The sequence below is a fragment of the Chlamydotis macqueenii genome, chromosome 15 (assembly GCF_036417535.1).
Source record: "Chlamydotis macqueenii isolate bChlMac1 chromosome 15, bChlMac1.mat, whole genome shotgun sequence".
NCBI lineage: Eukaryota > Metazoa > Chordata > Aves > Otidiformes > Otididae > Chlamydotis > Chlamydotis macqueenii.
Genome location: NC_141570.1, coordinates 13,548,113 through 13,565,180, shown reverse-complemented (window position 1 = coordinate 13,565,180; position 17,068 = coordinate 13,548,113). Strand labels below are relative to the sequence as shown.

Here is a 17,068-nt window from a genome sequence, read left to right as displayed (position 1 = left end):
CTTCTTCAAAGCCAAACCAGGAACAAAACCGCCACCCCCAAAACTGTTTATCTCCAGCCGTGCAGCTGCCAGGATCCCGCCAGGTCAACTCTGGCTGCAGACTTTCCCCGTGTTGGCGTAAGCAGGGAGATTCGGGTGAGCGGGAGGAACTGCCTGGCCCCCTTCAAAGCGGGAGCGGTGGCTGGGGAGGCGGGGAGATGCTCCTCAGCTGGGAAACCTGTCCCGCTGCCGAGCTTCGGGGCGCAGAACCGCGCAGCCCGCGTGGCTCTCAAGCTCTTTGAAGTCAGTATTTATTTCCGCTGTAACATGCGAGGGAAAGGACTGGGATGCTGGGGGGCAGGGGGCACTTCGGGCTCACCGTGGCTTTTTGTGGTTTGCTTTTCTCTTTTAATTTACGTAGACAATTGGTTGTATTCATTTTTCCAACTTGGCAGCTGGGTGAAGGGTTACATCAGGGAGGAGGCTGGCCCGTTCCACGCGCGCCGTGCCGGAGCGGGGAGCGCGGCTTCCCAAAAGCAGCCTGGCAGATGACATACTGCATTGACCTACTTTCGGGAGAAGTGCAGAAATGTTGGAGAAGCTGTGTCCGTAGGCCTCCCTGCAGCTCTGGGATGAGGACTGCAGGGAGTTACTCAAATGTGCTGCCGTAAAAACTGCTCAGCAGCCCTCGGGGTGCCAGGGAACAGGAGATAGGCACAGGATCTCTCCCGTTTTTGGGAAGTCTTTCTTTATGAATATTTTGAAGCATACACCAGAGAAATCTTGCTGCGTCCAGTCGCCGTCGTGGAGCGTAACAGGCTGCGGTCCAAGGGAGATCTGGTTCGTAGCCCTGCAAAGCTGCCCCGCTCTTACTCGCGTGGCCAGCAGCCGTCCTGGGATGAAATCCCCAAAGCATCGCCGTTTGCACACAATTCCTTGTGTGGGGAAACCATTACTGTGGCCAGATCTCCTGCAAGTCACAGCAGATTACGGAGCGGAGGGACTTCCCTGTGGCCTGATAAAGGCAAGCTGGGGTGAGTTTAACTTTCACATGAAAGGCCTAACTTTGACACCCAAAAGAAAAGTCATTTCTCTGGCAAAGGAAAAAAAAAAGAAGACACTGCAGGGACTACCTGTCATCTCGGGGAGATGGTCAGTGCAAAAATAGAGAGCAGTGTTTTATTAGAGCCTCGGGGCAACGTTTGACGCACTCCCTTCTACGGAGATGATGACTAAAAAGAAAACAAAGGCAACTTCTGTTAGAAAATAGCCATTTCTCCTCATCCATCTGCTGTCGCAGGATTTCTCCGTCGGATGTTTTATTTTCTGTGCTGGGAGTAGGCTGGTTTGTTCCACATCTGTTGCTGCTAACGCTTTGGGGAGCTGGGGCTCGCCTGCGGTTTCGGGAGCGCGTGGGAGGAGGCTGGGCTGGGCTGGTGGCTCCAGACGGGTGGTGGTGTGGTGGTGGTTTCGGTCCTGCCTGTTTTGATTTCTCAGGTTTGGATGTTGGCTCCGGAGTGAGGGATTATTAATGCTCGGCTTAACCCGGGAGCTGGGGGATGTCACCTTCTTCACCAGAAATGTCTGGGCAGAGATCAGGTGGGGCTGGCCTCCCAAGCTTAGGTGAAGGCAAGTAAGTAGCCTGTGCTCCTGTCTCTGCACCAGCAGGCAAGCCAGAGCTGTCAGACCGTTTCTCGTTAGCAATCCAGTCAATCTGGTGTTATTAATGAGGGCATAATTACTCACCTATGACTCTTGCTCCTCCAGGAGCCGTGCTCTGTTCTGTCAGGGCCTGGAGGGTTGTGACTGTGCCGTGAATGTACCCTTGTGACAGGCTGATGTGGCAACAGCTTGTTTCTCCTGAGCGTTTCCTGGTGTCGCTCTTAGACACGAGAGGCTGCGTGTGATGTGGCTTTGCTGGGAAGCTGATCCGAGCTGCGGAGCTGCTGGGCTGGGCTGTGACGTGGGAGCGGCAGGCGGGCTGGTTGCGGTGGGCGTCCCCCACGTCCAGAGAAACCTTTTCCTGGTGTTCTGGCTAACCACAGCTCACTCCTGCATCTCCAGCCCCTTCTGCCCGTAGCAAGCAGTGTCTCCTGGCTTGGTGTACGCATCCCTCGGGTCTCTTTCTCCTTGGTGACCTTTTTGTCAATTCCAAGTGCGTACAGTCTGATGGCTCCTGTAAATCTGTGTGGCCACTGGGCGGCCTATTTCTCCTTCAGACAGGAAAGACTCCCGCTAAGGAGATGACCAGTGCCGAATTCACCGGTTAAAGATCCTCAGGGTGGCAGGGGAGGACTGCTGTCAAGTGTTACAGCCCAACGTGTGCCAGGCAGGGTGGCTTTGCTCCCGTGCTGCTCTTGGGACTTTGAAAGCAGCGCTGTACCGAGGCAGCGACTCACCTTCTCCTATCGCTTCTCCACGTGCTTGCTTTTGCTGCCTGTTTTGATTTGTGTGTGGTTTTACTGATGCAGCCAACACTTACAGGGGGGTCAGCAGAGATAACGCAACAGCTCCTAATAAAAACGCTGCTGTTGAGGCGGTGGGAACTGGGCAACATCGTGTTTGTGATCTCTCAGCCCCTCGCTTCTCAGATCTCCTACTCTGGATTGAAAAGGTCTGACACATCCAGTACGGTCGTGTTCCTCAGCTGTCCTCCTCCCACCCGCAAGGGAGCAGTCAGGCACAAATAACGGCAGGGATTCTCTTCTACCCCATAAAATGTTACCAAAACCTTTTATTAAAACTCATTCAGACAATTTTCAAAGTTTATATCCCTAGTAATTAATCCAACTTGCAATGAAGCGCTGATGATCCCTGCTGGTGCTTGCCTTGCATAGTTTGTGGTTTTGGAGTGTTGCATTAAATCCCTCGTCACAACAATGGCTGTCAACCTGTGCAGTGTCTCTGACCCAGTCCTCCTTGCCTTGGGGAACCTCTTATGCTGGAAAAAGGATTAAAACCCAATCTTACAGGACTGTCCTCCATGACTTTGTTTTTCTTTGGGCAGTGCGTCTTTTACAGCAGCCAGCTGGAGCAGAAGCACTTTAAGAAAGTACAGCTCCGCGCTCTGTCAGTGATATGTGGGGCCTGGTTTGGATCATCTCAGAGGGGATTTTTTGGCAGTGATGAGAGTTAGGGAGAGAAACAGGGAAGGGTGTTCGATCATGTGAGCCTTAAGGAGCATCTTCCTGTTAATCTACGTAGCTTTCAAGGGACTTTGGAGGACAGGGACTCCCAAACTGGGCTCCTGTGGCCAGCAGCAGGAGGGCAAGCTGGGCTGCTTGATGCTCCTGTGACAGACAGGACATTTCTGAGCAACACAGCCATCGCTTCCAAGGACTGAGAAATGCCACATTGGGAAGAATTCTTCCTGCAGGTGTAGTTTAATGTCTCTTTTTCTCTTATGTGTGTTCTTTCCCCAGTTTCTCCTCAAACTCAGGCTGAGTTCTGGTCGGGACCTAGCCTGTGATCTCCAGCTTGCCCAGTTCACCTGTAGATCATGTTTTGCCCAAAGGTGGGTGGGTGGTTCTGATCCAAGTGACTTGCCAGGCCTTGGTGATTGCTTCAAAATGTTTTTTATCATCAGCTTTGCACTGGTTGTCCTCTGCTTTTGTGGTATGGTGGAACAGAAACGGCAAGTGACCTACAAGTACTGATGTCTGCATGTTACGATTTGCAAGTGCTATAGATGTTAAGAGGGCTTCTTTTGGTGCTCTCATCCAGGCCATGGGTTCTTCTGCGGGCAGAGATTTGAATTGGTTTTAACTGTTAGCTTGATTTCTTCATGTGGGAGGTTTGAGCTGGAGCCGGCGTGGAAAGCTGAAATGCTTCGTGGTGGGACGGTGCCGTCCAGCCGATGTGAGAGGGCTGAAAACCTGCTTTGTTTCTGACTGTGTTACCTGGAACGTCAAAAGCTCTGGTGCATCCAGGCTCCTGAGCCAAGGTTCTCTTAAATTTCATTTTGCTTGTGGGGCCACCTGATCGAGGAGGTGCCCCTTGTCTTCTGTGCGCTCCTGCCCGAATCAGGCTGGATGCGGAGCAGCTAGGAGAGTTTCTACCTCGGGATACTCCAACGCCTGTCAAGAGATTGGCTGCTGGACATCTCAAAGGTTGCATCTATGTTGAGTGTGCTCTGGGAGGCTGAGTTAGGATGGTCTGTTTCTATAGCTGCATGCAGTCTTTCAAGAGGTCCTGCCTCAGCCTCTTCACAGAACGGGGAATAAAGCTGTTGGCTGCAAAATCCAACTTTGTTTCCTGAAATAAAAAGTTGTTGAAAGTAGAAGCTGGCTTGAAGGAGAGGGAGGACATCAGGAGGTCTCCTCATTGGGGAGGCTTGTGCTATTTCGGCGGCTCAGTCTCTCAACCTTTTCTGCTGGTACATCACAAAGTGGCTCTGAACCACTTGCTGGTGGCCACAAGTCTGGCTCCTCACTTTCCACACCTCCAACAGCGAGCCTCTGTTCCAGGCTGACACAAGCCTGGAGGAGTTTGAGCTGCTCTTATTGACGAGCACACACCAACAAGACAGCTCAAGTTGCTGAGAATTAAAAATACCAAATCCCACAGCAGTGCTCACCTGGTCTCTGAGGTGAAGTGAAGGAAGCTGGATTTATACTTTCAAAATGCTTGGATGCCATGAAGTTGATTCTTTTTATTATATCTTTAGATGGTATGTCCAAACAAAGCATGAGGACTGTATGAAGAGGATCAGAAGGAATATGTGATGAGTACCAATCCATGAACAATCCAGGAAATGAAGCACTGCTCAAGCGTGTTCGCCAAGAGGGGCTTGGGTGAGGGTTGTGTAAGCCTACTCAGTAAGGGAGCTTGGTTTATATTTGTGTTGACCTGGCCAGGCTGGAGAGGTGGGCCCGTGCCAACCTCATGAAGTTCAACCAGGCCAAGGGCAAGGTCCTGCACGTGGGTGGGGACAATGCCAGGCACAAATCCAGGCTTGGGGAGAAGGGATGGAGAGCAGCCCTGAGGAGAAGGACCTGGGGGTGCTGGTGGGTGAGAAGCTCAACATGAGCTGGCAATGTGCGCTCACAGCCCAGAAACCAACGGCACCCTGGGCTGCATCCCCAGCAGCGTGGGCAGCAGGGCGAGGGAGGGGATTCTGCCCCTCTGCTCCGCTCTGGGGAGACCCCCCTGCAGCGCTGCGTCCAGCTCTGGAGCCCCCAACATCAGAAGGACGTGGAGCTGTTGGAGAGGGTCCAGAGGAGGCCACGCAGATGATGGGAGGGCTGGAGCAGCTCTGCTGTGAGGCCAGGCTGAGAGAGCTGGGGCTGTTCAGTCTGGAGAAGAGGAGGCTCCGGGGAGACCTGAGAGCGGCTCCCAGTGCCTAAAGGGGGCTGGTGGGAAAGGTGGGGAGAGACTCTTCAGCAGGGCCTGGTGTGACAGGACGAGGGGTCAGGGTTTAAACTGAAAGAGAGGAGATTTACATTAGGTGTTAGGAAGAAATTATTTTCTGTGAGGGTGGTGGGGCACTGGCCCAGGTTGCCCAGAGAGGCGGTGGATGCCCCATCCCTGGAAACATTCCAGGCCAGGTTGGCCGGGGCTCTGAGCAACCTGATCTGGTTGGAGATGTCCCTGCTCCGGGCAGGGGGTTGACTGGGTGGGCTTGAACGCTCCCTTCCCACCCAAACCATTCCGTGATTCTGTATCAGTTGTCTTCTCTTAAGCCAGCCATGGCTCTGTATTGCATTTTTCGCGTCTGGTTTGGTTTGTGCCGTCCATGCCGGTCCCTGGCCTTATTCCCGCGCTGGATAGCTCGGCTCTGCCAGCTGCACGTAACCCGTGCTGTTCCCATCACTCTGGGTTTGTGGCTCCGTGGCTCCCAGCAGTATGTACAGCGTGCATTGGCAGCTGACTTAAATACTTCTGAAAGGCTCTGTTTTTCTGGGGCATTCCTGTGCGAAGCCGATAAAACCGGCTCTGTTTCTGACCTGTGTGTCACTACTGTACCCGCAGCTCTTCACTCAAGGTGCCTTTTCACTGAAATCCTGTTTCTGAAAGCAGTTTTTAGAATCTATTTCAGGAGCCTTCGGTACCCCGGGACTTCTGCTCCCGTAGGTCTACGTTCTGTGGCGGTTCTCGAAAAGCCCGGGTTCCTGTTGCGCGCCCAAGCCCTTTTGAAGCACGGCGATCCTCCCGTCGGCCCGACGAGAGGGCGAAGGGTGCGTCTCTGGTCGCTGCGAGAGCTCAGCACGCGTTCACCCCCGTGAAGGGCCCAGGACCTGTCCTGCTTGTTCTCTAGCTGCGTGTACGCCCTACCTCCACGAGAAATCTCCGTGCGGCTGGCTGTGTCCGCTGTTGATGAGCTTGGAAGGTGATCTTCTCAGTGGGGTTTGAATGAGCACACGCTGGGCAGCAGGAAGCTGCGGGGAGAGGAAAAAGTGTCAAAAGGATGCTGCAGCAGCCTCACAGGAGACTTAATCTGCTTTTTACATCTGTTTTTTCTTTCTTCCTTCCTTTAAAAATCAGCAGCTTCACTGGATGGTGTAGTCCATGCGCCTGGTCCTACTGGTTCCAATTACTTCTGTCAATTCTGCATCAGTCACATCACCCCGGTAAAACCGCGCTGCTGCGATAATTCAACTGGAGCTTTATCCAGATGCCTGGTGCCCCACCCGTGTATTCCAGTCCAATAAATTAGAGCAATTAATTTGGAAAAGAGACCTAGCGTTTGGCTTATAGCCTCTACAGGGAGATTGCTGGGCAGTAATGCTCCCTGGAGGGACTCTTGGAGCCTGATTTGTAGCTTCGAGATTTTTGCCTGTGCGCGGATGTCACAGGACAGGCAGCAGGAGTGACAGGGCGAGCCGAAACCACGGGAGAGGCTGGTCATGGACACTCAGGTGCGAGGACAAAGGGACATCTGTGTCTCTGGGCAAGAGCTGTGATTTTTGGAGCAGTGTTGGAAAGAGGTGACTCCAAGTGTGCTGACCACATCGACTCTCAAAGCGGAGGAATGGAAGAGGCCAAATGAAATCGGGGTGGGTGTAAGAGATGAAAGGATGCTTTATGGTGTGAGGGGCATGGAGAGGAGGAGATGAGCTGGGCCTTGGCTTCGAGGTCCTAGGAGGAGAGCAGAGGGAATGACGGCGTTTGTGCTCAGCAGGCGCTGCTGGAGTGGGGCCGTGCGGTGCCGCAGCTGGTGGCCGCAGCCGTCCATCCCCCTGCGTTGTAACGGTGCGGTGAGGGGGAACAGCTCTTCATATGGGGAGTGCCAGTTGAGCAGCAAAGGTCTCTTGGGTTTTTTGGGCTCTTTTGGACAGGAATTTGGAAGCTTAAAGCAGCCTATTGTGCGGGAAGAGTTGCAGGCAAGCTCTCCATGGCAACTCTCCCTATACACAGAGCACCATATGGCTTTTTTGGAGGGGGAGGGAAGGAATCAAGCAGAAAAGTCAACCTTTGTTTGTGGTGGTGTTCGTCTTTGCTCTCTGATGTGGAGCTTGGGGAGGTGGAGACACAGAGTGCTGTCACCTGGGCATGGCTTCTGCTGGCCAGGCCACCAGCAAGGGTGCAGGTGACCTCTCAAATGGTCTTTCCTTTGCTTGACTGTAAATCCTCCCTTTTCAAGCCCCTTTGGAAGGAAGAAGCGGAATAAATATCGTTATCTGTGTCTGTAGAACAGCAAGAAGCTTTTGCATGTCTACTTGGTGGAAGAGGAAAAGAAATAAGACGGGAATAAGCAGAAGGGAACAGGCTGTGCCTGTCTCGGGCGCTCTGCGGCTCCCGGGGCCGCCGCCTGTGCTGCCAGCCGCTCTGGAGAAGGCCTTGCAGGGTGGGCACTGGTAAGGCTGGCTGGGTTGCCTGGCAGCGGTGGGTGTTCAGGCAGCTGGAAGCACTGGCAGCTGTTTGGCCGGAGCCTTGCCGCCGTCAGCTCTGGCGTTCAGATGTGCTGCGGACGAAGCGTTTGCGCCGCGCTGGGGGCGCGCTCGGAGGCTGCGGAGAGCAGAGCTGCCGCCCGGACTCGCGCCAGGTGGGACGCACCACAGGGCAGAGCCCTGGCTGGGCGCAGGACAGGGGTGTCCCGGCGAGCTGATCCGGCTCTTCGGATGCTCCCGTGTGCATCTCAGCCGCCTCTCTGGGAGCAGGGGTCTGGAGTCAGCAAGGGACGTGGCTGGCTGGCCCTTCTGCTCTGGTGATGTGACATGGGTGGCCTTTCGGGAGCGCCGCTTGGTTTTGAGGCAGAGGCTCCTCTTGGTGAGACTCCCTCTCTTGTGTCCCATCGCCTCGGTCCTCCCTGCTGTCAGCAAGGAGGATAGCAAACGTTGGAATTTTGGAATGGGGACAGGGATAACTAATGGGAAAACTCCTCCCGATTTTAGCTCAGACCCCTGGGTGGAGCTGTGCGGGTGGGGACGGGGTAACATTTGAGGAGAGGGAGAATGTTGTCTTAATATATCCTGTAAACTGTGAACAAGAGCACCTTTCATCTGCTGAAGCCGTGACCCCGCCTGCCGTAGTGCACAGCAGCGTATGCCAGCTTCTAGAAAAGCAATGTGGCTTCCTTCTGGTTTTGATTTACCCCCAGAGCCCCAGCCCCGGGTTAGGGGAGACCTTGTTTCTCAGTGCCGCGCGCTCAGCTTCTCCCACCCCGTGGGCTGCCGGTGTCCGTCGGGTTAGCCGAGCTTTCCTAGGAGTGCTGACAACGACTCCCTCTGCCCGGCTGGGTTTATGGACATCAGGCAGACCTAGTGCCGCAAGATTTGCGGCTCCAAGGCGTGTGGTTTTGAGGCTGCTGTTTATTTTGGGACTGCAGCATCTGATCTTGATTTGTGGTGTTTCCAGCCTGGGATCTAGGTCGTGTGCTGGATCAAGCATTAGCTGTTGCTTGAGAGAGCGCGGGCAATTTATGGTCAAAGGGCTCGGAGAAACGTCGATCCGCTCTGCTGCAGATGGGTGTTTGGGGTGGGAGGAGTAATTTGGGGGCTTTTTAAAGAAATCTCCGTGAAAACCTCCTATTTTCCTGTCCCCCTGTGAGGATGGCTCCTGAGGTGGCTGGCCACGGGTGGAGCGGGAGATGATAAAAGCTTCGGTGCAGCCTGCTGTCTCTGCGGTTCCCATGGTACTTGGCTGTCACACATAGATCTCCTGCGTTCCCTGCCCACAGCGGGATTAAAGCCTTCTGGGAGAAGAAAAAGAGGATGCGGGAAACGGAGATAGGGAAGAAACCAGGAAAAGGAACGGAGGCCATGGCGGGGTAGGGATGAATCCGGGTGCTAGCCGTGTCGGAGCAGCGAGGGGCCTGGTTGCATCTCTGCCAGGGAGCAGCCGGCCCGGGTGCCTTCCAGCCGAGGCGGCAGCGGGATGCCGGGAAGCAGAGGTCCTGTCTGAACGCTGAAGGCGCGGGTGCGTGCAAGAGGAAGTTCCTGTGCTGCTGCTGCCATGTCTCCCAGAGCCGTCCTGGGAGGGAGCGCGTTTCCTTCTGGTGATTCTCTTTCTTTGGTTATTTTCCTCTGCAGATCCTGACAGCCACTTGTATGATATGGGATACACCCCTGAGGAGGAAGCCCCGGCCTGTCCCGATGAGTTCGACGACTTCGTCACATTTGAGGCAAGTACGAACGCTGTTAGCCGCCGCAAATGGCAGCTGTGCGCGGCGTGAGACGTGAGCGTGAAGGGTTGGGCTGAGGGAGAGGAGCATTTGCTGTGGTGGGGCTCAGAGATGCACAAGTTGTGGTAAAGATGGATCCTTTAATCTGTAGGTGACTGGCCTGGAGAATTTTCACCAAGCATTTGGCACTGTTTAAGTCAAAATTGGCGTTCAAGCAAAAGCCCACAGCTAGTGCTGTCTTAGCTTGCAGAATGCCAGAGTACAGTGCCCTGGGTGAAAGAGGGAGACCCTTTCTGCGGTGAAACACTCGCGATGCAGGGGGGGTGCCTGCTGCTGCTGTGTTTGTCTCACTGCTGGAGATCTGGAGGCTGGAGAACCTCAGCCTGACTTTGAGATGTGCCAGCCAGGAGCCTACCTGGCACAGCAGAGCGCTCGGACGTCGGCACCGGGTGCTGTTTGACCAGTAAAAGGTAGAGCAGAAGGCAAAAATGGAGATTTTTAAAAAATTTTTTCCCTCTCTCTATTCTTGGGCTTGATCGAGGATGCTTTTTCCTTTTGTTAAAGCTGTGGCCTCCATCCCTCCTGTCCCTTCTATGCTCCTTAGCACAGCAGCATGTTGCAGTGACATCCTGTATCTGCTCCCCCCAGCTAAAAAGGTGGCTGCTGTTGTGGCGACCTGTCGTCTGCGTGTGGGGGGTTTTGGGCTTTACCTGGTTGGCTTCCTCCGTTCCTGCTCCGTGCCTTCCGCTCTGGAGCAGGTGCCTTCAGACCAACAGACAGGCTGGCTCCCTTCCTTCGAGTTTCTTAATGGTAAACTGGGTGCTGGGCAACTGGTCTTCCCTGTGTTAGTGAGAAGCACAGGTCCATCGCTTCAGATGACAACTTGTGCTCGATCGTCGACCAGGTCATCGTCCCATTTCCCAGCCAAGTGCGGGTTTTCTGGGGAGCCGGTTTGCTGGCTCCCGTTCTCGGGCAAGTCAAGGGACTTGCGCTGTCACCCTGAGCAAGTCCCTTATTCCCTTGGGACTGCCTGGATAAACGCAGATCCTGGGTTCCTCCCCGAGAAGGCTTTCAAGGATGTGTTGAGTATGAGATTATTTTTCCTCTTTGAAGGATAGTTACAAAAACCAGTGACAGCTGGGTAGAAGGGGGTAGGAAGGGAGCTGGGTTTTCATATTCTCTATCTTGTACAAGATCACAAATGTGCTTTTTAACCACTGGACTGAGCGATTTAGAGGCTGTGATAGCCTGTGTCGCAGTGCTTGTGGGGCAAGGGCTTTCGCTTTTTTTGCCTCTCAGACCTGCGTCAAGGGACAATCTTGGGAGATTCAGAGCAAGGCTGTTTTCTAACGGCTAATTTAACATAGATGAGCTCTGTCAGTGCTGCAAGCTATTCTGGGCAGGAATACCAACAAGCTGGGTGTGCACCCCGCTGGGATGAAATACTTCTGCTACTGGGCCGTCATTTCCTTGAAACGACAAGGTGACCCAAAGGAAAAAAGGTGACGAATTCCGAAATCTCCTTTTCAGAACGATATAAATGGATTCTTCTCCTGAATTCAGGGTAATCATCTAAAGATCAGAGCTCTGTCGGTGTCTACGTTTAACATGCCAGGGAAGAATTACCCTTGTTGTCTTGGATACATGATTTGAAATAATTTCCAGCCTGCGAGGAGTTTGTAGAGGTTCAGCAAATGAGAACATGATCGAGAAATACCGCTCCGCGTTGTGAGTGTAAAAATAAATTGTTGTCTTGAGGCGCGTGGGTTTTTGTTCTTGGTTAGCTGAGCCATGAGCTCCCAGCGTGTGTTTTATTCCGTATGTCCCGTAGCGCTGTACCTCGGAAAGCCTGAGCTGTTTCAGGGAGGGGGGAATGGAGAAGCCATCGTACAAAGCGACCTGCTGGGAGCAGCGAATGAGTGTTTTTCACCGGAGCACCGTGCTGTCCTGCCTGGCAGAGCTGGCTGGCGGCGGGTTTTTCTTTGTTAGGTGCGGCAGGCAGCTGCTCTGGAAATCGAGAGAGAAAAGAGAATAAATGGCTTTTCCCAATATATATTCCACCTGGCTTGGATTCACCTGGAAGAGAGGAGGGGGAAAAAGCACCCTTCCAGAAGTGAAGGCGTTGCCCATACCATGAAAAAGCAGTTTGCATTCTCAGATGTCCCCGTTTCAGACCTGGGAAGTTGGCGCACAGCGAGCGCGCAGCTCCAACGCTTGCCGCTACGTGGGACCACCAGGCAGCTAAAGAGCTTCTCTAAGCACCACAGCTTCTTTCTCAGCCCCCAAAATGCGACTGGTGGACGTCAGACCCCGGTGAGCCCCTCTTGCTTTGGCAGGACCGTGGGCTGAGGGAGCGGAGCTGGCTTTTCCCGTCACGTGTCACATCACAGGACGGTCGAAAGGTGAGCCGAAGAAGCGGTGCTGCGTTTGCTGTGCCACGGAACCGAGAGCAGTCGTGTTTGCTGGAGTATTGGCTCTGGTCCCCCTTGAACGGCACAAAATCGCGGTGGCTTGAGTGTGCGACTCCTGCAAGTGCTGAGCCTTGACAGAGAGCTTTTCTCCTAACCGCTTGTTCAAACAAGTGTAAATAAGTGCTTTGAGCAGCCGAAATGAAAATGCCTTCTCTTTGTCAATAAGGTTGCTCTTCTTGGTGACTCATCCCCTCTTCTGGTGGCTGTCATCAGAGCCAGCTGAACATCTGTGGAAAGCCCTGAGCACCCAGAGATGGTGGCTTTCAGCAAGTGCTCTACAGAGAGAAGAACCAGCACTTACCTCTTCCAGTAAGGGTGGAAAAGCCTCTCGAAGGGGGCAAGGTCTGAACTTTGAGGCTTCATGCAGCCACCTTTGTGGGGGGAAAGGTGGATTTGGAGTTAGCTTTCCTCGTGCCCGCTGTGCCTTTTTTGAGGTGTGCAAACCAGGGCAGCCAAAACCTGTGTGGGTGAGAGGCGCAGGGGATGCAGTGCAGTGCTGGCCGCCTTGCACGGGGCTGTTGCCATCTGCTGGGCGGCCGCCGTGGCTCCTCTCGGTAGCAGCCGAGGAGACGCATCGCGCCGAGCCGCGCACAGCCGCAAAGCGAGTATTTTGGCTTCTCAGAATGGCAGGCATGGGCACTCTGCAAGCCTTACCCCCCCAGCACGTCCCTGCTGGCTGGATGTTCAGTAACCAGCTGTACAGGAGTGGATTTGAGGAGTAAAACGATCCTTGGTGAGGTCCCAGGTCTGGTTTTGGGCATTTTTGGGAGGAAGGGATACTCCTAGCTCTCTTCAGCCTGCCTATCCGGAGGCACAGCTGGCGGGTGCTGAAAGAGCAGTTGCCTCTGTTAAAGCTGGAATTTCTTTTCATGTGGAACAATTGATTTTAATGCTTCTCGAAGGGCAAAAATCAAAGTGAGGCAATTTAAATCCATGTTGCTGGATTTTTCCAGCTGCTCAGAGTTTCTGCAAAGGGGATGAGAAGACTTGTAGGGTTCCAGCTGCGCGCCGGTAACGCAGAACCTGTTGCTGAGGATGCACGGTGTGTTGCAGGAGCCATTCCCCGGAGGCGTTAGCTGTCGTTCCTTGTGGCCCAGTGGACCTTCCGAGCCCTCTTTTCTTATTACAGACTCCCCAGGAAGATCGGTGTCTTCCACTGCAGCAGAGAGCTGTGCCTGGTGAGCACGGAGTGTTTGGAGTGCGTGTTTTCTGCCTTGGTGGTGGACCTGCCTTGCCATCCCCAGCAGTTAGGTGAGGTTTTTCCTCCTCCTGTCTGACAGAGGCCAGCCAGTCTGAACGGACAGGGTGAAGCTTTGCAGCCTTCCAACAGCGGGACGGACCTGGGGTTCAGCTCACCAGCTCCTCCAGGGACTTTGTGGGCTGTTCCCCAATTGTCCTAGCACGGGTGTGGAGGTCTGTGGTCCTCTGCCATGCTGGTGGAGGTGGGAAGATGGAGATCACAGCGTGTGAAGGCTGCACCTCTTCACTCCTCAGCTCAGGCTTCCTTTACCAGTGCTGTTCCCCTGTCTGGAAGGACTGGCTTCTCCTCACAGCGTTGACCCAAAAGCAGTCGTATCCGAATGAAAATCACACATCCCTCTCAACATTGCTGCTGGAATTGGTGTTAATTTTGTTGTAAACAGCTGCTGCGCTCAAAATCTTCTAGGTGGTCAGAGCTTCAGGGCTGAAATGTGATGGGTGCAGTTTGTTGTCTGGTCGTTCCTTGGGGAAGCACACGGAGCCCTGAGCAGCGTCCCCGCTGTCCCCAAAGCATCTCTGCTCCCTTGCAAGGAGAGGTGAAGGGAGCAGCCTGTGCCGTTCGCTTTTGCGGAGCGCGTTGCTGCAGGAAACAAGTCTGTGTTATCTTTGTATTGATTAGGCACAAGAAAATACAGTGATCACTAAAACTGATGGACTGAACTCCAGAATCAGTTGGTGGTGACAACTTTGTGACAAAAAGCCTGAAAATACCGAGGGAATGAATCTATTGTGTAGAGGATGGGAGTGTAAATCGGGCACAAATGTCCCTGAAAGGCAGGACTCTAACTCGGGGTTACGGTGAGAAATTTCTTTACTGGTTGGAAAAGATCCCAGCTGGAGTGTTTGTCTGGTGCAAAATAAGTCAGAAGGAGTTTGGAAAACCCGGACCTTGAAGCCTTATCTTGAACCGTGGGGACGGAGAAATGTGGGAGCTGGACTTCAGCTGGCAGGCTGGGACGCGGGGTGACGGCAGCGTTGGGAGGCTGCGGGGCCGAGCTGTGAGGGAAGCAAAGGTGTCAGAGTAAGAGTGTGAAAAGTCAAACTGGCAGTGGTGATTGGGGTTCCCTAATTAGTTTTACTGTCTTCGGGCTCCTTGCTAGACTTTCCCCAAGGTCTGGCAGCACATGCAGAGGAGCTGGGAGAGCAGAAGGGCTGCAACCTCCTTGTTTGGGTAGCAGAGCCAGGGAGAGAGAGAGCTCAGGTTAAAGCATAACTGCTCTGCTCCTTACCAGGAGCCCTTCCTTTTTGTTTTTTTTGGACTCGGGACAGAAGGTCAACTGGTTATCGAGGTGCAAGACGCTTCCAGTCAGTGTTGCTGAGTGGTAGGTTCTGCTCGGGGCACGGTGCTTCAGGGAGGATGTGGCCCAGCAGAGAGCCGGGAGAAAATGAGAAAATGTGATTTGTGAAGGTAACGGAAAGAAATAAGTTTGTGTTAGACAGGCAGGACTGAGGGGGACTGAGGTTTGAAGTATGGGAAGTTTCTGTAGAGAGGAAACGGAGAACAAGAAAAAAAAACCCTCAAAACTTCTTGATTTGACGTTACAAACTGTGTGCTGTCAGGGACCCTGTGTGCCAGTGGCTGCCGTGGGGAAGGGAGGATCCCATGGATCGGGTCGCCCTGCGGCGCCGGCTCCGCTGGGTGTTCACGGAAAGCTGGCTGAGGGCAATCCAGAGCTCGGGCAGCGGTGGGATTGGTGTGTTTGTAAACTCAGTTATCACCCGTGACCGAGGCACCAGCCCTTCTCCACGGGCGATACCGTCACCGCGTATCAGAAATTGCCGTTTGAGTCACCCATCGTGATGGCTTATCGGTAGCAAAGCGCTCCCCTGGTGAGCCAGGCAAGCTTTTTCCTTTTTCTGTTTGAGGCTATAAGGAAGGAATTTGTCATGTAGTGCTTAAATATTCACCAGAAATATCAGGAAGGATGAGATAAGACCTGGACCCATCTCCAGGTCCTCTTCAAAATTAACCTTTTGAGTTGGCCGTGGTTTCATAGGAAAAGGAGGCGCGTGCACCTGGAGCGGGGCTCCGAAGGCGTGCTTTTATTTTGGTGTTCGCGGAACCGGGAGGGCCGCGGTCACACGGCAGGGAAGTGCGCGTTGGCTTGCCTCTCCTTATCGTGGAGACCGGGAGGTGGCGAACAAAAGGCGCTCTGTTCGGGAGCGGTGCCCAGTTGGTAAGCCTCGCGCCTGGCGTCTCCTGGACTTTGCTTCCCTCCTGCCTCGCAGAAGCAGCCGGCGGCTCCCGGAGCTGGATTTGACTCGGGTGAGGAGGCGATGTGTCCGCAGGTGGGTTTGGAGCACTAACGTGAAACCAGGGAGGTTGGGTTTCTAGGGGGAGGCAGATCTCTGGCCTGGGGAGCGCTCGGGCCTGAGGTGCTGGGAAGAAGCAGGCTGGGCATCCACACCTTGCAGTATTCCTACTGAGTACGTCAGCGTGTGCGGCTTATTTGGGAACGATCTTTCCTCCCTGGAGTCCTTGTTCACGTGATGGTGTCTTCGTAATCCTCTCTGCCTGGTTCTTTCTGGGGGAGCTGGACCAGGAGGGATGGTGGCTGCAGGCTTTTGGGGTGCTGAGGACCCCAAGGTCCGATACCTTGAGTTGTTTTTTTGTTTTGGATTTTTTTTGAGAGAGAGTGGGTGTTTTTAGTTTCCCCCAACAGATGCAGTGTGGTCTCTTGCCCAGCCTTGAGGGATATTATCGAGCACAGCAGACCCTAAACTCAACTTCAGAGACCGTGTTGTGAAAATTGCCTCCACCCTAGGCTGCGCGCAGGCTCCCTGACCTCTCGGAAATGCGGACGTTGCCCAAATACATGGGAAGAGGCAAATATTGTGGCTGAGAAGTCAGTGCCTTGCTGCTGGTGATGGCCCCCGGTGCGGGATTGCTCGGTGCTGGTACGGGTTTCGGGCTCCTGCGCCTGGAGGCCGAGCTGCCCTGGGGCTTTGCGTGCTGTTGTATTAACGCAGACTCAGGTGGGACTCTAAACACAACTTAACCTCCCTTCTGCCCGGCTTTAAACTGGTTTAAAGCCAGTTTAAGCACAGGTTGCCTGGGCAGGCTGATGCCGCAGCAGCAGTAGCTATGCTGGGCTTGGCGATGCCGACCAGGCTGCCTCTCCGGGACGCTGCACCCAGCAAGTGGGATTGCTCTTCCTCTTCTCCTTTCGGACAGAGCTGGTGGTCGGGGGATCGCAGGGCTGGCGGTGGCTCAGCTCCAGACAGGGCAGTGGTCCCAGCTGGTGGCCTTGCAGGGTGGTTTCGGTCCGTCTCCCCCGTCTGTCCTGTGTTTAGCTGGCGTTTATCACAAACAGGCTCACGCTTGCTGGGAAAACAGAGTTGGTTTTCCTTTTCCTCTCCCCCCGCTTCCCCTCCCGAGCTTCCGAGCGTTTCTGGCCAAGAACAGCAGATCTTCAGGATGCCTCGATGGCTCCGGCACAAGCAGGAGACCAGCCCTGCAGAAAACGCGTGGGAGGACCTTCCCTGGGCACTAGCCTTTGCCCTCCTCTCCAAGGCAACGCCTTACCAAAGCTTGGCCTAAAGCCCTCTGTCCATCGCTGATCAAAGCTTAGCTTGTCCCTGCCCAGCCCTTGCAGGTCTCTCCCATAGCCTTGTTTCTTCTCCACATGTTCAAACAGCCTTTTTTTGAATCCATGTGGTTTCTACAGCACTTCACAACGTTTAGTCAAAACAATTGTTACGAAGGAATCGATGAGCTGCTGCTGGAGAAGCCTCCTAAAGGCGGTTCGTCGTTGCGCTGGCTTTATCAGTGCACGTTACGTCACCCTGATGCCCG

At 54.1% G+C, this 17,068-nt stretch overlaps 1 protein-coding gene across 3 annotated transcripts in view; it reads left to right on the top strand.

The window, feature by feature from the left end:
* RAB11FIP3 (RAB11 family interacting protein 3) overlaps window positions 1-17,068 on the top strand; it is a 71,788-nt gene that overhangs the window by 27,079 nt on the left and 27,641 nt on the right. For 2 of the 3 annotated variants that reach the window (XM_086760010.1, XM_086760011.1), the window contains exon 3: window positions 9,450-9,541. In XM_086760010.1, the coding sequence (XP_086616136.1) occupies window positions 9,450-9,541 (92 nt within the window). Of the gene's footprint in view, window positions 1-9,223; window positions 9,337-9,449; window positions 9,542-17,068 lie in introns of those variants that run through there. The other variant, XM_086760012.1, reaches the window with a different exon arrangement.